This window comes from Thamnophis elegans, chromosome 7 (genome assembly GCF_009769535.1).
Source record: "Thamnophis elegans isolate rThaEle1 chromosome 7, rThaEle1.pri, whole genome shotgun sequence".
In the NCBI taxonomy this organism is placed as follows: Eukaryota; Metazoa; Chordata; class Lepidosauria; order Squamata; family Colubridae; genus Thamnophis; species Thamnophis elegans.
Window position 1 is genome coordinate 31,380,559 of NC_045547.1, and position 26,456 is coordinate 31,407,014.

Consider the following 26,456-nt stretch of genomic DNA (forward strand, 5'->3'; position numbering starts at 1 on the left):
CCCAGAAAAAATGAAATATCCTAGGAAATATTGAAAAGGAAGAAACATGTTTTAAAAGACAGAATAGCTGCCTGCAGCTTCCTGCTCATCCCCCTTTATCAATGAGCCATTAAAGCCTGAGCTAGTCCACTTTACATAATAAAGAGTTCTCCCCTTCAGCTCCAGAGTAATGGGATTAAGGCATGATAATATTGGCCCTTTACCCAACTCCCCACATGGCATCTGAGAAATCAACCAAACCTGGATTCAAAACGCAGCCTAGAAAGTTGCCCCTGCATGGGCCCATCAGAGTCTGACAACCAATCATAATACAAGCTCAAGATCAAAGGCCAGAGAGGGCATAAAACCAGGGACTCAGCTTCTCTTCTGCCCTTCCCTTCTCTTCTCTACCAACATTGAAGCATGTGATCACCTTTTCTGTTCAGGACTCAAGCCATGTGGTCCTGTCCACCATTAAAATTATATTTCCAAGCAGCCTCCATGTCTCCAGTGTCTTTTTCCCCACTTGGAGCCGAACCCAGAAGGACATTTCTTCCAACATTAGGAATAACTAAAGTGATACAAAAGGCATCCTTTCGGGTTCTCCTAAGTTCTCCCACAAGCCAATTGCTATAAAAATGGAACCCAAGGAAAAAGTAAGAAAGTTCCATTTAACCCAGGAGGCCTTTACATCTTGTTTTGGTAAGATATGAGCATGTTTAATTGTCATCTTAACGAAGACCAGCACAGACCTATTCCCTTCTATCCAGAAAAGAAAACCCGCTGCGTTCACTGGGTTACGTAAACTATGTGTTTCGGAGGACTGCAGTCCGTTCCTAAAATAGGGCTCCGGATCCGAAACCGCCTCGTTAAAGAAGACCGCATTCCCTGGAAAGGCCTTCACGGCCGAGGGAAGCGGAGCTCCGCAGCGCCCTTCCCACCCCCCGCCCTCCAAGTTGCTAGGATGGAGGGTGCACGTAAGCGCCTGCCGTCATTAGGACTCGCGGCCGCCCTTTCGACTGCTGCGGATCGGGAGCGCGCCTGGCTGCCTTTGCCAACCCTGTGTACTGTCTTGTAAGGTGGCTTTCCCACCCCGGCCTTAATTGTCGCCCGCGAGTTTCTCCGTTCAGCGCGGCAAGTAAGGCCGGGAGCAAGAAGCGAGGGCGGGGCCGCCGGGCAGGACCTCCCGACATCGCACACGGCTTCACCGTCCCCTCCGCTGACACCGCTGCCTCCTGTCTGCGGGTTGCGCTCTCGGATGCTGGACGGCGCAGCCTGGTCTCTGTCCTCTCCGTGAGCCTCCGTCCCTGGCGCGGTAAACTTTGAGGGAATAAGCTCGGAGCGAAAGGCAGCTCGGCAGGTCTTGCCAGCGGGCTGCTCCGAGGATGGAACCGGCCGCGTACGGAGCTGGCAAAGCCGGAGGCGCCTTTGACCCCCAGACCTTCATCCGGCAACCTCACACGATCCTCCGGATAGTTTCTTGGGTAAGGGGGCGCTCCTGGAAGGCCGTCAGGTTATGAAGGAAGGGTCGAGCTTTCCGGTTCGAGGGGCTTAGCCCGGCGCGTTCAAAGCCACCTGCACGCTTGGAAATTCTCCTCCAAAATGTGGCGTAGATGGCTCGTTTGCGAAGAGCCGGGCTGGGTGCAAATGTAAGCGAACCTGACCTTAAGGTTTAAGAGGGAGCCGCTCGAGCAGGAGCCATTGACACTTGGTGGGCTTTTTTTTTTATAAGCCGTGTCCTTTTTCATGTTGGCGGCGTGAAGCATATTATGGAGGCGATTAGGGATACCCGATCGGGCTGGCGTGGATTGCAAAGACCACGGACTGGCTCGATCGCCTTCCTCTGGAAGAGCCTGCAGGGCAAAGGGGAGATCTGGGGTTTGGCCGAGCGGCAGAATTAGACGGCCCTTGATGACCTTTAAGATGGCAGGGAGGCAGGATCATCTTCCAGCTCAGGCCTCTCTGCCTCTTCTCCTTTCTGTCTTTTCTGCGGTGCAGCCCCTGGCAAGGGTTGTTTTGGCTGTGTGCAATGTATGTAAAGGGATACTGTGTGTTATGCAGCAAGTGGTAAGGAGGATGAAAAATAGCACAACGATTCAGTCCCCCTCTTCTTCCCATTGCCTAGAAGAAATGGCCCTTAATGATTTTGTAGGTGGGAAAGAAAATGGCAAAACTTTTATCTGTCCTTTGCCTTTCTCAAAAACTTTTTTTAAAGAGGTGATTTCAACTGGGTTCCCTCACCTTTCATGGTGACACCACTATTAATTTTGATCAAAATAAGGAAAACAGAAGTTTTACTTAAGAAGGAGCTGTCTTATGGACAAAGAAAGTTGGAGAGGGAATTAAGAGAATAATGGTGAATTTTCCGTCCTCTATGAATCCCATTCTTCACGTTTTAATTTCTTGTTTTGTTTTTCAACATTTGCAAGGAGGATAGGGATAAGGAACTGAGGGGTGAAAATGTGTGTAATCCTCTAAATCCTCAGTTCCCCTAGCTCCAATTTAAATATTCCTCCCCCATCCCATTTATGTTTCTCTATATACCACATTTTTTATGTAAGTGCCTGTAAATGTAATGGGGAAAGTGATGGAGATATAGCCAGCCAGTCCAAAGAGAATAATTCCTTCCTGTACATGTTTTTCCCCCTTTTGGAATGGATGAATCAGGGGGAGGTCATTCCATCTTGTGACACTTTGCCATGGCTGCTGTGCACCTATCGTGTTTGCAAGAAGGTCATTTAGATTAGGAGAGCAAATTGCAAATAGAAATCTAGAGAGAGCTTTTGTCTCCTGTGAGTGTCACAAGGAGAGAAAAGGAGGACACAGTGACAAGGAAGAAATTACAGAAATGGAATGGCTTCCTTCCTCCTACCCCAACTGATCAAGGAAAGCAGACTGAGTTAAGGCTGACATAGATATAGCTTAGGGCCTGGAAACCTGAGAGACAACTTATCTCCAGTGGTTTTTTCCTACCCAATATGTTCCACCACAGGGGATGTGCTCCAGCCCCCCCATTAAACATTATCATGTGGGATCTAGGAAGCATGATTTCCCTGTTGCAGCCCTCTCTCTCTCTCACACACACACACACATCCCAGAGGAAGATCTTCCCTGTTGCAGCCCTCTCTCTCTCTCACACACACACACACACACATCCCAGAGGAAGATCTTTTCTTCTAAGACCCAGAAAGCTTTAAAAACCTGGCTTTGATATCAACTGAATGGTGCTTTTCATCCCTCTTTTATTTGAAGATTTTGTTAGCATTCAATTGGTTTAATGTTTTTCCTTTTTTAATGTTTTTTCTAGTTTGTATGTCAACAGTCTACTGGGGTTGGACAGCCAATGAATATAAACAAACAAACAAACAAACAAACAAATATTAAACATAGCCTTACTTGTCATCCATTCAGATCTTCAGGAGGAAGCCAAAACAGTAGGATCAAGTGTATTCCTGTCTAATCCATTCCTTATGGGATTTTTCCCATGTTTCCTAGAGATAACAAGGACTGGGGCCTCTTGTCTACAAAACCTCTCCTCTGATATTAATTATGAGCCATAGCTTAAGAATACAGCAGTGAAAAAGGCCAGTGTGATCTTGGGCTGCCTTCATGTTAGCATTGCATCTACACTGCAGGAGATAGTAGTGGCTGTCCTCTGCAATGAGTAGATTGCACTTGGAGTGTTGGGTCCAGTTCTGGGTGCTGCATTTTAAAAGGGCCCCACGGAAGCTGGAGTAATTTCAGAGAACTGAGGGGTGTTTAAGCTTCCCCAGATGACTGGGGGAGAAATGACAATGTTGTACAACAGGGGTGTCAAACTCAAGGCCCGGAAGCCGGATCTGCCTCCCCCTCCCCCCCCCCGGATTCTTAGATCTGGCCTGCGGGGCCAGCCTGTGAACAGCAAAGGACCGGCCCATGGTGCATCTGCCAGCGAAAATAAGCTCCTGAGCTCCGTTTTTGGCTGCGACGGCTTCCTGCAACCCTCTGCTGGAGTGCCCTTCCGAGCTCCATTTTCTCTGGCAGAGGGTTGCAGGAAGCAGTCGCAGCCGGAAATGGAGCTCAGGTGCCCATTTTCATTGGCAGAGCGCTGGGGCCACCACAGGCACCCCCGACACGAGTGACGTCAAGCTGGCCATAGTCACCACGACCACCATGGTCCCACCAAGGTCAAACATAACCGTGATGTGGCCCTCAATGAAATTGAGTTTGACACCCCTGTTCTACAACAAAGCTTGTCATATGCAAGAGTGAGTCAACTCTGCTACCTTGAATACCAATAATTGGATATTTAAAGAAAAACAGTTCATGCTGAACGTTGTATGGAATTTATGATAAGAACTGTTAAAAGTAATGAAACAGTTTGCCCTAACTAGTACTAAAGTCTTCCTCGGGGAAATGTTTTCAAACATTTGCCCCTGATTCCTTCTCTTTCTATGGGATTGGACTAGATGACCAATAAAGTACTTCCGAACTCATGCATTCAATGAAGTGTTTTTTTTAAAAAAATTACTTATTTTAATAAGTGAGTGATTGCCACTCATTTCCATGGAAGAGAAGTCATGGAAAGTACTGAAAGAAAGGTGGGGAAGGAGTTTATGAATGAAAAGCTTAAGAAATCTTAGCAAATTTCTATAGATAATTAATGTGACTAGTAGTAATTAATGTGTTTATCTGGAGAGATTTTACAGTACAGCCTTTATACTGTTCTTATTAGAAGGGGGAAGGCAGTTGGCTCCCAGCTGCTGCTGAAATTCATGAATTCATGAAGTGATAGGAAGAACCTTGTGTTGCATGTGATAGACAGACCAGGTGACAAAACAGCAGTGGTCAATTACAGTTAACAGAATTGACAGGATGTGTCCTGAGATGGATGTTGTTTCTGTTCTTGAGAATTTAGGACAGAACATTCTCTGATTTAAAGCTGTGACTTCATTACTACAGGGCTTCACTAAGTCAAGAAGAGTTTTTGCAGCATGTTGCTTTTTTGAGTGCCACTTCTTCATGAAATGAACTCTCAGTTGCAGGAAGATGCTTAGCATCCTTTTTAAATTTTCCCCTTGAGTGTCTCCATATTTCCCCAGAGTTATTAACTACATATTGTACTTTGACCTTGGAAGTGACTTTGATAGGTCTCTATTTCTTGTTATAATACCATTGACTTGATAAACAAGTGAATCATAGAAGAGTAGAAACATTTCCAGATCATTTTCTGTATGTTTATTTGGGATGAAGTCCTCCTGAGTTTGTGGGCTTATCCAATTTACATGCTTGTAGGACAAACATTTCATAAATTGGAGCACAAGCTTAAAGGAGCAAATTAGATAAATGGCTACTGAAAAACAACTTTTTTCCCTTCTTGTTTAGATTTTCTTTTCTCTTTTGTGGCAATAGAATTCTTCCCCTATCCAATTCAGCTACCATGCTTTTTGTCACAAATTTATAATCAGTGCAAATTTAAGCATATGTATTGATAATAAGTCTCAATAAGCTTCATGCAACTTGCTTCCAAGCAGATATTTATACCTCTCCAGCCCTTTAGAATTATATCAATGTTATGGAAAAATACTGGTGTAAACATTATATGGCCAAAACAGGTAAAAGCCATCCATTCAGAATTGTTGAACAAATCAAGTGCAAAATATTAATCCTATTGTATTTTATAATAGGCTTTATAATAGTGATGTGCTACATAGAATTTGTAACCTGTGTACTGTTTCTAGAGTTTGCTGAATCTTTTATTTATTTCCCTGCATTTCTAGTGTTGTGAATTAAAGCATTTAAAACGAATGAGTGCTGAGAATGAGTTTATTTATAACTGAGTACAAAAAATGTTGCCTGAAACCATGTGAAATCAACCAGCATTCCTTTTATGAGGTCAAACCTAACAGAATGAGGGGAGCCAAATACTTGGGTTCCTTTTTGCCTTAGTGGTAGTTGTCGTGGAGCAGGGGAGTGATTATCTTTTTAATCTTTCAGAAAAATATATCCTAATATTCCATTAGTAACTGATGGATTTGGACTAAATGCAGAAAGCAGAAGAAGACAATATTGGTTAGTACAATGTAGTCAGTTTTCCAGAGCAGTTCATTATCTTAAATGCAACTATTGTAGTAATAAGCAGACAGAGGATAAAAATGTTAAGTCTGATGATGATTAAAAACCAACTTAGATGTGGCCTATTAGATGATGGACCTTGAAGTTGTATGTACTAAACTGACAACTAAACTGTACTAAACTGGCAATATGTTTGCTGTATAGCAGGACTTTTTTGGGAGACCAATGTACCAAATTTAAATTCAAGAATGCTTTTCTGTGATGTTGGAATTTTGCCAGTTATTCAGTTGTGAAACATACACTAGTCCCATAGGAATAACATTGTTGTGCTAAATTAAGTAGCTAAAAACATCATTGATTTAGGTAGGATCACTTTAGGTGTGTTTAGTAAACATAACTAGGAACAGGCAGCAAAATATATAATATAATGATATTCTCTGCAACATTGCCAGCTTTATTCATGGTGTGAAAAAGTTTAAAAGCTGATTTTTGCTCTTCAAACTATACATAGAATTTGGCCAGGCTAACGTTATAGTTTGTTTGCAATTTTCATCTCTGCAGGTGCAATATCAGATGCTGTTAGGTTACTGTTAGGAAGCTTCAGTGAAGAAGTATGATTGATAACAGTTCCTTTGTGATTTATATTCCAGTCAAAAGCCACATTTAGAAACCCTGCTGAAATTGGTGACTATTCCAAGCATGTATATGTTGAGATTACATTCACTACCGGTATTCATTATTCATGAAGTTATAGCTACATTCTAGTTACGGAGCAGAAAATAATACTTACCTGCATATAAGCCATGGAGAACTCCTTGGCCCCTTCTCATTCACTTTAAATGTACTTTGGAAAATGGTGGGGCCAAGCCTTAGTAAGACCACACCTAAAATACTGCATCTAGTTTTGGTCACTGCACTATAAAAAATGTTGAGACTCTACAAAAAGTGCAGAGAAGAACAACTAGGATGATTACGGGACTGGAGATTAAACATATGAAGAATAGTTACAGGAACTGGGCATGGCTAGTCTAATGAAGATTAGGACCAGGAAAGACATGATAGTAGTGTCCCAATATTTGAGGGGCTGCCACAGAGAGAAGGGGTCAAGCTATTTTCCAAGGCACCTGAAGGCCCAAAAAGGAATAATGGATGGAAACTGATCAAGGAGAGATTCAACCTAGAAATAAGGAGAAATTTTCTGACAGTGAGAATAATCAACCAGTGGAACAGCTTGCCTTCAGAAGTTATGGGAGCTTCGTCACTGGAGGCTTTCAAGAAGAGATTGGACTTCCATTTGTCTGAAATGGTGTAGGGTCTCCTGTTGGGCGGGCAGTTGGACTAGATGACCTACAAGGTCCCTTCCAAATCTGTTAATCTGTTAAAGACAATGAATAGAAGTCTCTGTAAAATGGTTGCAAATATATGAGACACTGAGAAAATCTTAGGAGGCAAAATAGATCCTGTGCTACCAAGAATTCAGTCTCTCTAAGAAACTGATAAATACTTTTTGCTAGAAGTCTCCATTAAGGTTTAAAGAAAGCATTGTTGTGTATTACTTTATTGACTCTAATATTCTGATTATGATATAATATGCATTTTTAATCTCTGAAAGCCCAGTGTTTGTATGAGCTTTCTATCATTGGATTCTATGGGTAACAAAGCTTTCTTGATTATGAGCAATTCAATGCTTTCTTAGATTTTGCTCAGGATCGGCAAATTTTAAACGTTTTCTGTGCATTTTTTACCCCAGGAGATGGGGGTTTCTCGAAGATGCTACTTTCGCAGTTCTATAATTCTATGAGTTTTATCTCTGAATGTTTTAAAGCTTCACTCTTTAAACACCAAAAGAATGTTGGTGTTCTTTTTAATTATCTTTGCATGGTTTTTAATATCCTAATAGAGCAATAACAGTCATGTGTTCTGAAAGATATAAGGCCAAGAACTGGAACTACAAAATTTATTACTTTTCTGTAAATACTGTAAAGCAGTCGTGAGATCTTGCTTCCTGTCCCACATACTGTGGTTGGGGGAAAGGCTATCAAGTAAAAGGACCCTCCCTGACAGATTGGTGATGGCAACACAATCTACAAAATGTACCACAGCAGTGGGAGGAAGGGGGACATTCCAGAGGACTTTGGGGAAGGAAGTGGAGACTTCAACCTTTCATCCTATGGGCATAAATAATCCTGTGCTACTACACAGTATTCTTCAATTTTTATTTTTAAATTAGTGGTATATCTATAAAGAGATGCCATAAGAGACAAAACTCTAGTACTGTTCATATCTTTAGGGGAAAGCAAAGCCTGATTTCTATTATTTCAGATCAATTTTAGTATTGGAATTATAGTTAGGCTGAACCACAACTAAAAATTGGAATAATCTGAACAATTTTTGTTTACAATCACTACTTTGTTCACTTTTAACCCCTGAAATAGAATAGCAGCAGCTATAGTTTTGGAAAATGACAGTCCTGTTTTCCAGACCTTCAATCTACAGTATTTAGGTGAGTGTGGAATGCAGCATATTGCTTGGATTCTTTGAGAGATGCGCATTAAATGTTTGCTGGAATAAGTTATGTCTGTGATGTGTTCAAGTTTCCTAGATGCCCTGGAGAGCTGTTCATCTTCCATTTAGAAAGTGAACGTAGTCTGCAACTTTTTAAAGCACCTTTATCATCCAGTTCTTGTAGTTGTCCTCTGCAAATGCCATGAGATCCCAGGAAAAGATGTCACTGTTTCCCAGGCAGATGGCTACCTTCATGCTAACTGCATACTTGGAAGTACCTTTTAGGAATCAATTCCAAACTGTTTCATAGCCATACAAAATATTTCTCCTTAGATTAGTATTTAAACGCAAGATACTGGGAAGAGAGTGGAGTTGCCTTCACTGTAATTGACCTTCCTGTGGATAAAAGTTTCCAAAGATTACATCTGTGCACATGTATTTCTCTATATGTTTTCTATTAGAAACCAGCCGTGTTTTTTTTTAAAGCCTTCAAAACTTCTAATAAAAATAATTAAAACAATATCACAGCATTCATCTAGACCCAATATTAATTTATACATTTAAAAACAATATGTATTTATCAAAGAAGATGACCATTTTGTGGGAAGAAAGGGAGTGTCTTCCAAACGGTAAGCTTGATAGCATTTCTTCAGTAGAAATTTCTCTTCCACATCTTGAGGCATGAAGAAATTCAACAGATTATTGGCACACTACACAATGAGAATTTTCTCTCTCTCCCTATTGCCAAAAAACGGTTTATATGTCAAATGAATGCCTGTCATGCTGCTGTTAAGACAAGGGAATGTATTGGGAGGGAGAAGGTTGGCAACCTATCTTGATATGCCACCATCCTTACTTTTTGTCTTTTCCCCCCCTGAGGACTAGGCAAATTATACTTCTGTCATGCATATATTGTACATTTTATGAAAGCACTTTCCTTGAGAATTCTTATTCCTACCATCCATTTAAAAGCTCTTAGACAGGAATTGGGGCATGTGAGAGTAGGAAAATGAGTAGCAAGGGGGGGAAATGCGTGGTAATTACATGATGATTAAAAATGTAAAAGAAAGTTCTGTTTCTCAAAGATTTGCAGAACAGGATTTCATAGAAGCGGAAAGTAGGAAAGGGCTGTTTAATCTGCTAAATTCAACTCCCTGCTCAGTTGCAAGAATCCAAATTACAGTAAAGTCTGAACCGATGAAAACATGCAGTAAAGTAAATTCATGAATTCTCTGGGTAACTGACTTTTTGTTTTTGGTTAGGAAGAGTTTTCCAACATTCCATTTGAATTCTACATTCCTGTCACTTTTACTTTGTGTCCTGACTTCTGGAATAAGAAAAAACAAGGCCTAATCTCTTAAATTATATCCTTTCAGATATTTGAAGAATGCCTTCATATGCCCTTCAATTGTCTTTTCTCACAGTTAAACCGTTGAGTCCCTTCAATTTCCCTTCAAGGATTTCAGCTTCTAATCCTTTGATCATGTACATTGATCTTTTGTGAATCTTTCCCAATTTCTCTATATATCCTTTTAAAAGTGTAGTTCCAAGAACCAGACAAGATAGAATCTGATCAGTGCAGAATAAAATAGAACAAATACTCCTAATTTGGAAATTATACTTTTATTGATGTAAGCTAAAATTGCATTTGTTTGTTTTACAGTCATTTTACACTGGTAGTGAAATGCAATAGTCAAGCCACGATATAAGCAAAGCATGGAAAAAGCCTATCTCTTATTTAAAAGCATTGAAACATGATATGTGTGAGATATCCAAGCTATATGTTAAATTGTGCAGAACTGAATATAGTAGTAATAGAGAGACATCAATTTTCAAGCAAATAGGAATGCACTGAATTCATTTTCAGGAATGGCAGAGAAAGCATTTCTGTGGAAAAGCATGAGAATTGCATGTTTCATGAAACTGAAATGTCAAAAAAAGACTGGAAGTGGCAGCTGGCAGCAAGTAAAGTATAAATATATGACAGCAAAGGTATCACTTATTATTTCAAGTTACAAACAATGTTAAAAGTGAAAAGTGCCAACAACATGATTCATTTTGACCTTCCTAGGCAGAGGTTCTGTCTATAGTTATCTAGGATTTAGTCCATTGTGAATAGGATTTACTTATTAATCTTATTAATGGGCATGTAGAAGGTTGGTTTTATTAAATTCAAAAGCCGTGTAAGATATTCTAAGCATTTTTAAGAATAGGTTTGATGAATAGGTCTCATATGAAAAAGACTCAGAATAATTTGTGCTCCGGACAGGAAGTTCTTCAGCTGGTCAGACGTGAGGGGTATGGGCTCTTAAGAGCCTCACATGAACCCTGTCTGACAAGCCATCTCCAAGATCCTTTTTTGGATCAGAACCCCCACTGGAGGTGGGGGCGAAGAAGGGCAGCGTCTTATCCGACCCAGAGGGAGGCAACTGGTCCCTTGTAGGTCGGAGATTTGCCTTATGAATCGGAGTCGGGGTGGCAGTCTGCAATATGGCTGATAAAATGCTGACTTTTTTGTAAAAGCAAATTTATAGGAGGTTACGGAAGAGATGAAAGACTGGTAAGAAAATGTATCTAACCCACAACTATAAATCAAACCTGGAAAAGGCAAAGAAATCTTGAGAACATAAATAATATTGATGGTCAGATTGGGATTTTTTCAAAAGAAAGAAAGAAAGGGATAATGGAGGGTTGAAACACCAGCCCCCCCCCCCAAAAAAAGTTATTTATTTGAAACAATTTTGGACAGAAGGAGAAAGCAGAGAAATGACAAACCCACTCAAATATATACTCTAAACTTGGTTTTGGACTTGAAATAGAAACCAAACATTCTGAAGGAATTATTCTGTTTGAACTTTTTCCAACTAATATATCTTAACTAAAAAAAAGCACTTCTTCTTACTGATAACTGATAACCTAATCTTGACTGTGCAGGAAGTTTTAATTAACCAACTGCCATAAATCAGAATTTGGGAAAATAGGAGGCAAAGAGAAATACTCGAATTTGACTGTTTGCATGTTTGTTTCAAGTGATATATTCTGAGCAGCTACAATTGATCGGACCCGGAAGCTGGCAAGGGAAAGAATAATAACAGAATCAAGAACTGGGAAACATGAAGGTTTTTTTCTTGTTGTTTTGTTTTTATTTTACTCTTCTTTTTTTCTCTAGAGCAAAAGATTAAGATGGCCCCCAGCTTCACTTCCGGTTTGAATTAAATTTAAGGTGGACCAGAATCTTGAAATAAGTCTTGTATAACTAACTGCAATTTTGGCACTGGACATTAAGGAAGAACAAAAGACTAAGAATTTAAAGGAAGGGAGCAAGACAATGAAGGAGTAGAAATGGAGGGAAATAAAAGGTAGACAAAAAACTCCATTGGTTCTGGCAGTGGTGTAGGGAAAATTGTGAAAAGGGGAGGTGTCCCAACAAAAGGAAGTAAAAAGCAGACAAAAGTAGAGGTTGTTAGTGGCATAAGGAAATTTGAAGTAGGAGACTATGCCCCAACAAAGAGAAATATAAAATATTATTTTGACTTGGGAAAATTAAAGACAGTGGATGTGTCAAAATAAAGAAAAGGGAAAAGTCAAGAACAGAGAAGTGGGACAAAAGACTTACTAGGAAAAAATCAGATAATTAGAAACTATTATATGGGAAAATATAAAGTTAAGATAAGGATGTTATTCCTAAACTATGACAATAAAATGGAGTTGCTAACTGGTTGAATATGATAATGGAAAGATAGCTAAATAAAGGTTAAAATATATGGAATATGGATAAACTGATATGGGGAGATGGTAAAGCAGAGGTTTGTGATCCAGCTTTTTAACATGATAACTAAATTGAGTTGCGAACTGATTGAATATGACAATAGAAGGACAACTAAGCATGGGTCAAAATATGTTTACCGCTTGTTATTTTATATAATAGATTAATGGAAGTGTAACGAACATTGAACAGTGAGGATTGCCATCTAGAGACAATTAAGGGTAATCCAATCCAACATATGGAAAAATGGAGAGGGAACATGAAATATACCTACAATGGGAAACTATTGAGATAAAAAGACAGAATCACAAATTGGGGGCATATAAGGATGTATAATTATATAAAGATAATGATGAGAATAGCGAGGAATTGTAACCAGATCTACATCTTGGCCAAAATTAGGCTGTGGGGTGGGTGGGTTTAAAAGCACAATGACTATATATGTAAACTTTTCTGTTATATTGGTTTTTTTTACTAAAAAAGAGAAGAAAAATTAAATATGTATATCGAAAAGGAATTATAAATACCATCAACATAAAATGGAGCTCGCTCAGAAGTTGAAATACACCAAGTAAATGAGATGAAGAAGGGAAGTAGAGGAGAAAGGTAAGGAAAGAAGAGAGAGATAGGAGAGAGGGCAAGGGGGGAAGAGGAGGAAAGAAAGGAAGAGTGAAAAGGGGAGAGAGGAGAAGGGGAGAGGAAGAGGAAGTAGAGAAGGGAAGGGCGACAGTGGGAAGAAAGGAGGTAGGGAGGGGGAGGAGAGAGGAAGTAGGAAGTGATGGATAAAGTACAAATATGGTGTATGGAGAGCAAAAGAGCCAATAATTGGTTTTTGGGAGTTGTTGGTAAGATGAATTGATGTAAACAGTTAATAATACAATATGATATTGGTTATGTATTAGTATACATGTGATTATATGTTTTGAAAATGAAAAAATAAAGAACTTTAATGAAAAAAAAGAATAATTTGTGCTCCGTTTGAATAACCGCCTCTCACAAAAAAGGTGAAGCTGCTAGTCCAAATGGAAAGGGATTCCTTCAATTAAAGGTAGTCCTCAACTTACGACCACAATTGGGACCAGAATTGCTAAGTGAGGCAGTTGTTAAGCACACTCGATATTATGATCTTTTTTGCCACAGTTTTAAGTCAATCATTGAATTTGTTAAGTGAATATCATTATTAAGTGGCAGACACGAAAGATCTGGACCACACATGAAGTTCCAGTTAAACTGATGTATGGCTCATACCTGTCTGTGCACACATGAATCTATTCAACTAACAGTTAGCACAATTTTGGTGCCAGATAAAGGTTAATATAGTTCAAGAAGAAATCCCCCAGCTGTTTTTGCTTGCAATTGTTCCTCAAATGTAAAGGGGGAAAAAAACCTACCTTATTCTTTTCTGAGATCAATTCTCTTATAAACCTGGTGAGAAATTTGATGGTTTAGCTGCAGCATTTCCAGGAGGGGAAGGATTCATAATGAGGAAAGTGCTAGAAATAAAAAGAATTCAAGGCACAGTGAGTGGTTTCAAAAATTAAATAATACACTGGTCAAGGAGAATGGCAACTTTCGTTGTCTGGTGCTTAAGAGGCATCTGGGGCCTGAGATGCCAGCACATCACATGATACTTAAGAAAGCTTAATAGACCACTGGAAATGAGTATCATGCTGCAGGCATCACATGGCAGTCAAGAGATCTATTGTGAAAGCTATCTGCTCAATTTACTTTGCAACATTAGGGATAAGGGGGATAAGGGTAGTCTTTGATTACTGACTGACTTTTTGGAGAAAATATCCAGTGAAAATTGCAAGTGAAGCTTCAAAAACACAGGAGTTCTAAGAAAATATTTTTAGTGTTTAATCTAGTGTCTATCAGGTCTCTGTGCCTTGCCTTCTCTCTCATTCTTCCTTCATTTTCTTGGAAATGCTTTGCCTACAGCCATATGTTTGTCTGTCCGTCCTCTATATCTATAAATAGAAGTGACCTGAAACATTATCAAACTTTTGCTAATTCTGATTTTCTGCTATCAATCTCTATCAACATGCTATACAATTTATTTCAGAAGGAAATGTAATCAGGTCCTGGGTTTAAAGAAATAGTCCTAAATTGTGGCCCAGGCTGATAAGTACATGAAATTTTTCAGAAGCTTCCTAATCACACCTTAACTGGGATTGTTTTCTTCCACAGCTAATAAGACTCTTTATTGTCCCAAAACTATAACATGAGTTAGACGTCTTTTAGTTTTATTAGTAGGACGTTAGTATGGAAGTGGTTCAAAAGAAAAGGTATACTGATGTTTTTAATGATTGCTCCATGGTTAGAGGTTGTTTAATGAAGTATTTTTCAACCTTGGCCTGTTTAAGATGTGTGACTTTCAGCATGTTTTAAATCTTTAAACATGCGTATCAGCATTTTTATACCATAACAGTTTATTTTAAAATATTTTAAATAAAAATAATAAAGGAATTATAAATACTGTCGTTGATGGTGAACAGGTCTGTAAACAGCCATGCACCATTTCTGAGGTAACCATTATTCAAGGTAGTCACACTATAGAGCATAGACATTACGTGGCATAGGCCAAATTGTCTGCAGATCACCTATTTTTGTTCACTTTGCCTTTCAGTCTTAGGGTCAGGTCCTTAATAGATCAAATATCAGCACAGATATGTTTAATATCTACATCAGGGGTGGGTTCTTGCCAGTTCCACAAATCTACTATGCCGTTTAGAACCGGTTGCAGCTCCCTCGCCCCGCTCGTCGCACCATGCTTGTCCCGCCTGCAGCTCACTGATTGGCTGGCTCACCAATCGCCCCGCCCGCCTCTAAGAGTCCTATCTAAACCTTAAAGTCTTAAAGCTGTTAAGTTTGAAAATCCCTGGGGTTTTTTTCTCTAAAGGGTTAGGGGTGCAAGAGTCTTGTAACTTGACATCTTTAAGACTTGTACACTTCAATGCCAGAGTTCCTGAGCCAACATAACTGGAGGAGGAATTCTGGGAGTTGAAGTCCACAAGTCTTAAAGCTGTCAAGTTTGAACACCCCTGGGTTTTTTTTTCTAAAGGGTTAGGGGTGCAAGGATCTTGTAACTTGACAGCTTTAAGACTTGCGTGCTTCAAATGCCAGAGTTTCTGAGCCAACATTTTGATTGCTAAGCAAGAGCGTTGTTAAGTGAGTTTCACCTCATTTTACAAGTTGGCCACGCCCATCCAGTCACATGACTGCCAAGCCACTCCCACTCAGTCACATGGCTGACAAGCCACCCCCACTGGTCAAATGGCCGGCAAGCCACTCTCACAAAGCAGGCCACACCTACAGAAGAGGTTAAATTTTTTTGAAACCCACCACTGATCTACATGCAGGGGTGTCAAACCACGGGCAAGTTACCTCATGCGGAGGCCACATCCACCCCAGCTTCGCGAAGGGGAAAAAGTGAAACATCACATGACAGCAACGTGATGTGGCGAGTTTGACACCTGTGATCTACAGGAATTTCTGGCTTTGTTTCTGTGGCAAGTTACAATCCGTGAGATTAATTGTTATAGGAACTAAAGCTCCTAAACACAGTATTTAGGAGAGGGCTTAAATATACTTGCTACAGTTTTAATACTTTCCATTTTGTTTTTTAAGAATTTTAAATGTACAGCTATTAGAATGTATTATTTAGAAAAATTATGTGGCTACTCATCTTGAATGCACAACTCTAGGTGGTTCACAGCAAACCACAAAAATAGACTTTAAAAAGCTCATAAAGTGTAAATATAATATATTGCCAATGCAACAGGCCTATGTTGTATGTTATTGATATATTCCTGGAGGTCACCTTGACCTATCCAAATGGACAATATATAATTTTTTTTTAAAAAAGGAAAATGATGAATTTGCACATAAATAAACATCTGATTAAAGAAGAGATAGGTGATTGAGGCTGATGATTACTTTTGAAAACATTAGCTTCCACTCAGAAAGAAAAATTAAGGAAACCATCGTGCAGATTTAACCAAGGTATAATATGTTAGTTTTCAAATTGGTAATATTAGCAATTCTTGATTAATATAATTCTATCCCACAAAAACAATTGCAGGATATTTGGAAAATGAGCAGGCTTTCAAAACTTGCTGCCCTCACTATAGAGTCTCCTCCTAATGCGGCATCCTTTTTTCCTTTGCTGACCAGAAGTCCCCCCCCCCCCAAATAGAATTTCCTCCTTTTTCTTCTGTCTGTCCTAACTGAAAGGCCTATTAATTATGGAGCCGACCGGCAACAGGGAGCTGCAGCAGAGGGATGAAAGAGCCACATGCGACTCCAGAGCCGTGGGTTGCTGACCCCTGATCTAGTTGCTAAGTGTCAACACTAACTTGATGACCCATCACCCGCCTGCCTCATGTGAATTTTGTATTTGTATAATGAATTCTTTTAACTCTTTTCTCACTTTTCTGTATCCCAGCTTTTTTCCATTGTTGTGTTTGGCTGCATTGTGAATGAAGGCTATATCAACCAACCCAACACACCAGAACAGTTCTGCATCTACAATCGCAACCAGAATGCCTGCAACTATGGAATCACCGTGGGAGTCCTTGCATTCCTCACCTGCCTTCTTTACTTAGCGCTAGATGTCTACTTCCCGCAGATTAGCAGTGTCAAGGATCGCAAGAAAGCTGTGCTTTCAGACATTGGAATATCTGGTGAGTTTCTGGTGAATATATATGGGTTTCTATAGGGACAGTGTGTGTGCCTGTTGGTGAATATGGATCCAGCCTTACATCTGTGTACATGATTTAAATGGCTTTTTATTAATCAGAGATGGAGTTGTATTGCTTTGGAATCTGCTTTATTAAATAAACTGATCACTGATTCAAATTAAAAGCATTTTTTTTTGTTTTCTTGCATTATCTTGCTTACCCTTTTTCCTATTCTTAATTTCATCAGTTTTACTCTTTTTATTTTATAAATTAACACATTTTAATTAATTAACTGTGAATAGAAGGTGTTGCCTTTACTGTAACGGAGGACGACTGTCATGTAAGGTGTCCTCTGTCTATGGAGAATCTCAATGCAAATGAGGTCTGTAGAAAAAGAGGGGCCTCTATGGGTAGAGTCACGTGCTGCTTTTTCTTAACATCATTCAGAAATGCACAAATAAAAATAACCAGAAGGATTCTTGGCGCCACTTTGTAAAAAAGAAAAAAAATATTCCTAGAAGTACCTTGTTGAAGAGAGAGCTGTTGCATGTAATGGAGAAAGGGAACACCCATTTTCACATATTATCTATAATATTGTGATATGCTAGCTTTACAGCCAGTCAGTCTTTTTACATTATTAACTTTCCACAAAATAAATATTAATACTAAAGCAAGCTAATTCCAAATTAAACTAAAAAGATGCCACTGCCATTTGTTTTGGCTCTAAAGGATGCAGTACAGCTCAAAATCTTCTCTACTTCTTATGAAACTGAAGACCAAATTAAAAGGAATTGGGGCTGGCTTATGCAGGCTGTAATCGGCTTAGGAGAGTGATCTATCCATATAGAGAATATTCTGCAAGTGCACCAGCCAGGAGCTTTGAACCAGCAGAATCCATGGGTGGGTAGGTTGCAAAATGTGCAAGATGGTGAATACAGAATCTAAGACCCAACATGAAGATACTGCTGTTCTGAACTATTAGAAATATTTTTTAAAAACTCCCTTGATTTAAGCTTTCCTTTAATTGGTTTCATTGTTCTACTCAGCTATTTCAAGTCTGGTCCAAATTATTAATATATTTACAATATATTAAATTGATATAGAAACCTTAAAGCAATCACAACTTATTTATCCTACGTCACTGAGATTTCAGTGAATTTTTACATCTGAATTACACATCTTTCTTAAAAACATATTTTTCCTGAGATGCTGATTTGTTCCTGTAGTTCTTCCAAGCATCATAATTTGCTACTGCTAGTAATTGTCTCCAATTGTTTCTGCCTTTCTGGTATGCTTGGGCATAGTGGGCACACTAGGGATCTGCTCAATTAAATGTTGTTATCTTGTGGGACCAAAGGGGTGTGGAACAACATTCCCCCAGAGACCCATAAGCCCCAATGCTTCAAGCCACTGGAAGCCTCTTAAGACCTGGCCCTTTTCCCAGGCCTGAAGTTAGGAAGTTTGTGGAGCCCCAACAGTTTTTTTAGGAGTGTTATTTATGTGGTTTTGTGTCGGCAACTTAATGAAATTAACCTTTCATTCATTTTTAAATCTTAAAGTTACCTAGAATTTTTTGGACTCAGAGAGTCTAGAATCCAATAAATAAATCTGACAAGGCAACAGCTGTCCAGTGGACAGTATTCCGTCCACTTATTTTTCACAAATGTGGGGTTTAAATATTATTTTTATAGTTGAGAAGTGATTCCATACTAATTCTTCCTTCAATGAAGCCTTCTCTGAAAATGTTCAAATAGGAGCTAACACAGTCTAGCCTAATGTTGTACAGCCTTCCCCAGCTGCAACTCTTCAAATAATGTGGAGGCTAATTTGACTCAGGATCTTGGAAACCAGCACCCTGTCAGGCCTCGGTTGTTGCTGGTTCTGCCACCCAGGTCCGAATTCCATTACCAGTTCAGCTGAACTGGGCCAAACCGTCAGCAACCCATCTCTGCCTTGCACATTTGAAAAAAAAATGCACTTGTGTTTTCAGAGAAAACAAAGCACATTGATGTACTAGAGCATCAGGCATCCATTCTCTTCCATTGACGGGCAGATTGTTTCTGTTGCCATCCTTAGAGGTGGCTTCCCCCCCTCCTATTCAATCATGGAAATTGCCTGCACAAGTCCCTGTAGTTTTCATCCATCCATCCATTCTTCTTGGAGATTGACAAATCCCTGCAGGTTTTTTTTATTTTTATTTTAACCTCCCCTCCCCCGCCCTCCCCACCCGAACCCAGCCCCCCCCAAACCTTCTCTCCCCCCCGACTTCCCAGAACAAATGCAGGGTATAAATCTTTAACAAAGATGTTCTAAAATAAACTTAATAAAAAGTTAGTATCATCTTTCATTTGAGTTTTAACTCCTCTTTTGTTAGGCTAACTCTAAACAGATTGTATCATTCCTTGCTTCTTCAGTCATAAGCTATCTGGAATTTCTTAGTCCCGTATTTATTTTGAATATAGTCAATCCATCTTCTCCACTCCAGTTTATATTTCTCATTTGAGTGGCCCTTGAGATATGCTGATATTTTAGCCATCTCTGCTAAGTTTGTGACTTTTAATGTCCATTCTTGAATAGTAGGCAAATCTTCCTTCTTCCAATATTGCGCCACCAACAGTCTTGCTGCCGTTATTAAATACAAAATCAAGTTAGTCTCTATAACAGTACAATCAGTAGTTATACCTAACAGGAAAAAATATGGAACGCTTCACGAATTTGCGTGTCATCCTTGCGCAAGGGCCATGCTAATCTTCTCTGTATCATTCCAATTTTAGTATATGTGCTGCCTAAGCGAGCACAAGTCCCTGCAGTTTTATTGACAGAATTTTTCAGAAGCGATTTGCCATTGCCTCCTTCCAAGGGCCGAGAGAAAGTGACTAGTTCAAGGTCACCGAGGTAGCTTTGTGCCTAAATCCAGATTAGAACTCACAATCTCCTATTTTCTAGAGTGATGTTTTAACCACTACACCAAATGCCTCTGTAAGATGGTACGATTTGATTATAAATCCATTAAGGTACAGTATAATATTTAGATGCATCTGTTAATGATGTCAAGATAGAAAAGAACAGCCAGGGAGATATTTGCTTAATGCCTGCTCATTTTTTGTTTTGCTTTGCTTTTAGCAAATTCTGTAGCAGAGCTAGCTAGCTTACTGGCATAGAAATGCTACATAAATAATGAAAGAAGGGAAATACATTTTGGAGTTATTACTCCAGTTCTCTTAGTTATGATTACTTAAAAGCAAAACTTAGTAATTAAAAAACTGTGTTTCAAGGCAGTCAGAGTCAGTTTAACTCTTAGTTCTGCTTTGACTCAGAATGAGGCCAAAATCACCTGGTTCTCACCCACCCCCACCCTATCTAAAACTGCAGGAATAATAACTCTGCCTGCCATTCAGAACCATTTACAAAGATTCCTTTTGATTATTTAGACTACTGAGACCTTCAACAATCCAGCCCTTCCTTCAGGATAGGGCTCTTTCTACATCTGTCCTCCTTCTCAGCTGAGCCTGTGGTCCATTATATCAGTGGTCTTCAACCTTGGCAACTTTAAGACCTGTGGACTTCAACTCTGGGAGTTGAAGTCTTAAAGTCTTAAAGTTGCCAAGGTTGGAGACCACTGCATTATATGGTTTAGTAGTTTTTCAGAATTGCTACAATTCAAGAATAAGTGAGCAAGTGATTCCACTGTTGTGAGGCCATTTGTGCAATGGAAATGAACTTACTCTTGATGACTAAGCCTTGCCATTCCACAGCATATTCCTTACTTAGGCAGAACTGAGTGTTAAGTTAACCCGACAAACTTGCTTTGCTAGATAAGTGAATAGGTATCCTCTCCCTTCTCCCTCCTTTTCCTAAAAGTCCTCTGCAATACAGCTACGTTCCTTACCAGTTGAAAAGAAAAAAGATGCTATTGCTGCTGGCTTGCAAAGCATGAAAGAGGAAAAAGAGTTCCAGGACAGAAAATTGGTTGGTGTGTGTGTGTGTCTGTGTGTCTGTGTAACTCGAGAGTTGTGACCACAGTTTTCTTTGCTAACCAAGATCGTTGTTGAACAAGTCACACCCAAATGTACAATCTTTTTGCCATGATTGTTAAGCAAATCACACCATCATTAAGTGAATCCGACTTCTCTATTGACTTTGCTTGTTGGATGCCAGCCAGGAAGGATGTTGAATGACTGCAATGGTTGTAAGTTCAAGGATTGATCATAAGTCACTTTTTCCAATGCCATATGTAACTTCATATGGTTGCTAAATGAATGGTAGTAAATCAAGAACTACTACAATATTTTCACAGCTAGAATTGCATCTGAGTGCAGATCCTGGCCAAATGAAAGATGCTAAAATGACCGATCCAGGGGTGGGTTGATGCCAGCGTTACTGCCGGTTTGGTGCGTGCACAATTTTGCTCTGCGCATTTGCGCAGTTGCCCAGTTGCCCATAAATAGATCTGTGCGTGTGCAGAACATTAAAAAATGGAGGAAAAACATGCTGCGCCGACCGGGGAACTAGTTTGGAGGTGTGGGAGGCCTGGGGCGCTGCTGGTTCTGGCAACCCAGGCCAGCAAACCAGTAACCGGTTCAGCCGAACTGGTAGGAACCCACCTCTGGACCGATCCCATATTTGTCAGGGATAGATAGCAGAGTGGGACCACTAATTAGCCACTAGTTCTCTTCTTAAAATTCAAATTTGGGAGTTGTAAGGCTTGGGAATAATATGTTTGGATTTAACTTGCAATTCCATGCTGTAAAGAACTGGAATTTATCCCAATCTGCAAATCACTTTGAGATGTTTTAGGGAAAAATTTCTGAACACATGTGAGAATTAAAATTCTTGGGTGTGCATTCTTTCATCCTTCTGTCTTGTTTTGATGGTGATTTCTTACAGGCTTTTGGGCGTTTCTCTGGTTTGTTGGTTTTTGTTTCTTGGCTGACCAATGGCGTGTTTCGAAGGAAGAGGATAGTCCACTGAATGAAGGATCAGATGCAGCCCGAGCAGCCATTGCCTTTTCTTTTTTCTCCATCTTCACCTGGGTAAGTTATGCAGGCTTGGACTTTGTCTAGTAGTGAAGAATGTTATTTATAAGCATCTTATTGCCCCAGTTTCCATTTGTGAGGACCCAGATTGTTGGGGGCAATATGCTGACTCTCTGTAAACCGCTTAGAGAGGGCTGAAAGCCCTATGAAGCGGTATATAAGTCCACTGCTATTGCTATTGCTATTGTATAAGGGAGAGCTCCTCTGTGGCAGTCTTTAACCTTAGAAAATCTGTTTATATGATCTGAATAATCAGTGGCTTGATTCTAGAGGGGGGGGGGAAAGTTAGTTGGTCAAAAACATTGATATTTACATACTGTACCTGTTTTCTGTCCGTTACTTCCCTACTGGAGATGAAGTTGCAGCAAAGAAAACCAGCTTAATCTGACTTTTACAGCTCTGCATCTCAATGAACTAGAGGCGGCCTTTGAGGCATCTAATCCAACTTGTTTTTCAAATTAATCTTTGTAATGCAAAATGGTTCCATGTCAGTTTTGGACTTCCTTTCATGGCTTTAATTGCCATTTTCAAAACATTTTAAAGGTTCTCATTGGCTACTTAAGAAAGTAATGCTTATTTCATTTGACACTAGCATCTTTTAAAAAAGAAAATCACCAAATTTGATGATACAGTAACTAATTCATTGACTTAGGACTGCATTTTTTCCGTCTATAAATATGAGAAGCAATGTAGAAATTTTTAGATAAATAAAATCATTGCTGGAATAGTTAGATATAATAACTAAAGCAAACTAGACTTGCCATTTCTACAATGTGAATGAGAATACGTCATATTTTGTCCATCTTTAAATATTCATTTAATGTCTTTAAATTTAAATTTTAAATTTAAAATTACCCACAGTTTGACTGGTGGATTACAAAAGAATATTCTGCCTCTGATAATGGAAGGAACAAAAAGTGCAGAGTGTATTACAATTGACACTGATTACTGGCCTGATACATATTACATTTTGGAGATATATTATCACATGGCATATTTGCCTTATATATTGTCACATGGTGAGAATTTGGAAGAATTGCAAGAAAATTATTACCATACAAGATTATTGCTTTTCATAGAGAAGAAGAGAATTCTCTACTGTTTATTTTTATCTATATTTAAATATAATCAATTTTTCCTTTAGAAGAGAACTCCAAAAGAAAAAGAAAAAATGAAAGGCTGAGAGACAACCCAGAATAGTACAGAATATGATTTTATCTAAAAGAAATTCCTATATTTGTTGATGTAGTCAATTTTTATTTTAGTTTTTTGGCATTTTACAAAATCCTTTCTCTTTCCCCCTGGGTTTTGGTATTTGTTTTCTTCCAGATGCTATTTAAATATTACACTGCCACTCCTAAATGAGGGGCCATGTCTTTTCTTCCCAGTCTTTTGGAGGGATGTTGAAGGTTGCACAGTGATTTTGTCATATAATTTCCATCAAAACATTTTTGTGGGCATTAGGGTGGGAATGGAAAGCCTGGGAGAAGCAAACTGCTCCCTTCCCCCTCACTAATCTTCCCAAGCATTCTGAAATTCTGCCATTTAAATCTGGCCATTTTGTTGGAAATGGTTTTATCTGGGGATGCTTCTCCTGGAGGGCTGAGGTTACCACACCCAGTGCTACTTATTGCTTTTATCATTGGCAGCACTGATAGAAAAGGATATTTGTAGCTCAAGAGTTGAATTGTGGAGTCCTTGATGCTCTCTGAGCTTGATGGCTCAGAGTACCACCAAGCTCACAGGGCACCAAGGACCCCATCATTGACAGCTTTTAATCTTGGGATGGATTGAGTCCTTTTCTGGTCCAAACAGGGGGAAAAAACTATCTACAGGAGACATTTGCTGTCAAATGAAGTCCTTTATTATAAATATCACCACTTAGCAGATTTCTCTTCTGCTAAATGGAAGTTAAGACAGCCAGCTGTTTTTCCCATGTTATCTTTAATTTCAATAAGGATTCACATCTTGTCTAATGCCCTTTGTCCATCCTCCTATTCTTTTCCTACAGAGCTTCCTGACTTTTCTGGCCTTTCGCAGACTTGGAGAAATTACTTTTCAGGAAGAATACAGCACACTGTTTCCTAATTCTTCACCAGTTCTCCCCTAAACCCTAAATTGACATATCAGAGAGAAAATGTTTAGAGCAAATATTTCTGATGCTTAAAGTGCAAGGAAGGAAGAAAAAAAAGGATAAAATAGGGCAGGTCCAGGAAATAAAACAGCATGTTTTGGAGAAGAAAGAAAATTCTAGAAACTTTGAGATACTTAAGGAAATATTTGAGGTTGTCTTCTTTTGAAGCCTCAAATAGTTGAAAGTAGAATATGTCCTATTCAATTTTTTTTCTTTTGCTTCTTTTTCTACCCTCAGTTCTAGATAACACCATTGTGCCTCTTTGGTTCACTTGGTTAACAATTTTAACACTAATAACAATGTATTTTCTATTTCTGCTCACTCTCATATAGCCACAACTTGCTCTTCTGTTGTATAACCTACATGTTGATGGTATCAGAAGGCAGTTTAGAAACTGCAACAGCTTCCCACACTCTTTCTTCAGCGTTGTTTACTAAAGACTATTTCACAAACAAGAGATTATGATGGAGCTGGACCTCTTATAACCACTACTTTGATTAATCTTGAAAATATGGTTCGCCTTTATTTCTACCTGACAACTTCCATAAATCTCCAGAACTAATAGAGGGGGAGTTGCATGGATATGAGATGTCCCTGGAAAGCTAATATTGTTTCAAACTCTACCTCCGTAGCCCAGTCAGCATTGAAAAGCTTGGCTGTTTAGCCTTGTATGATCCTTCTGTTACCTGTCTCAGGTATATAAATATGAAATATTGAATATGAAAGAGGTCCGACTAATGCCTTCCACATACTTGATCTGGCCTTATTGGGTTTGGATATGCTTTACAAAAGCAATCCAGAACCATATCTTCTACTGTAGCTTTATTTTCACCAGTCTTTTATCCAAGTAAATAAGCCATAGGATCTCTCCTAAAAGTTTATTCTTCCCTTGCTTACCTCTGCAGTTTCTTGCTTGAACTCGCTTGTCTTGGTGAGCTGTACCAGATCATCTGGTGTTAGAATGTATTTGCATTTAATTAAGTAATTGCAACATGTCCTTTTTCCCTAATTTATGTCTTGTGCACTAACCATTACTAACACAGCTTCTATTTGTTTCTTCCTGGTATGTTTCTCTCTTTTGTTTTGTTTTTCCATCCCATTTTCCAAAATCTCCCCCATGCCGTCATATCCTCCCTTAAAGGTGGCCCAGGCTTTTCTGGCATTCCAGCGATATCAACTTGGAGCGGATTCAGCACTCTTCTCCCAGGACTACACAGATCCAAGCCAGGAGGCCGGCATGCCTTATGCACCCTATACAAATGAGGATACCACAGATAGCATGGCGGCCTACCAGCAGCCCCCTTCCGTAGATGCTTTTGATGCTGGGACACAAGGGTACCAAACGCAAGACTACTGAAAGCTCTTGGAGACCTCCTATTTCCCTTCCCTCTACCCACTCTCTTCTGCCACTGAGAAGTCAGCGTGCAAAGCAGACCAGAGCAACAGGTGACTCTTGGCCAGTTCTGGCTGTCTAGGTTCTCTTTTTTTTAATTTCTTCTTTACAGAAAATGCCTCCTCCCCTGGAATTCTCCATCATAACTAGATTGCTCATTGCAAAACATTTTATTGTTTGCGTTGCCGTGATAGATTCTTTGTATGGGAAGCTCAAGCTGTCTTAAAGAGGGAAATAATCTCAAGATGCTGTTGGTGGAAAGTGTAAGCACTGGGATGTGATTGAATACTAGTTAAGATGCCAGTGTGTACATTTAAGTGCTGAGAAATGAGAATAAGAACTGGACAGATGAGTAGAGCATCCTATAAATGGATAGTGAAAGTGGGCAAGCAAAGGTGAATGCTGTACATAGCAGCAAGGAAAATATAGAGATGGAAAGCAGAAAAGGATATCAGGTAGGTGAGAATGGAATCATAAAGTGTTGGACGTGGAAACTACAATATGCCAGATTGGATTTGATAATAGGGAGCTTTAAAAATATCCTGGATTTTCATGAAATACTAAAATGTTTTGTTTTGTGCACTCTTATTATTATTATTTATTTTCATTTTATCTGCTTCAGGTTGATAAGACATGGTTTCCTCCACAAACTGTTCCAATGTTTGATCACTTGCGATTGGTTTTTTTTGGAGAATTGAGACATATTACATGATTCTCTGATCAAGTTCAAAAAGCAAAATGTTAAATACAGGCTGAAAAATGAGACAGAGTGGATACATTTGTTTCTGAATATGAGGCAGCTGTTTACAACAGCATCACATCTGTTCGTTCTACTATAGGCTAAACCAAATTTGATGAACTGGCTTTGTTTAGTTGACAAAACAGCACATGAGAAGAGACCCAGTCA

At 39.3% G+C, this 26,456-nt stretch overlaps 1 protein-coding gene and 1 non-coding gene across 2 annotated transcripts; one reads left to right on the forward strand and one right to left on the reverse strand.

The window, feature by feature from the left end:
• The first annotated feature begins 883 nt into the window (after positions 1-883).
• Positions 884-25,374, forward strand: SYNGR1 (synaptogyrin 1). Its single transcript, XM_032220977.1, has 4 exons — positions 884-1,463; positions 16,752-16,989; positions 21,874-22,019; positions 24,034-25,374. Exons 1-4 carry the CDS (start codon positions 1,365-1,367, stop codon positions 24,130-24,132), a joined length of 582 nt encoding a protein of 193 aa, XP_032076868.1. The 5' UTR covers positions 884-1,364; the 3' UTR covers positions 24,133-25,374.
• Positions 19,678-19,784, reverse strand: LOC116511919. Its single transcript, XR_004255791.1, has one exon. It is a non-coding gene; the product is annotated as a U6 spliceosomal RNA (small nuclear RNA).
• Positions 25,375-26,456: the final 1,082 nt, after the last annotated feature.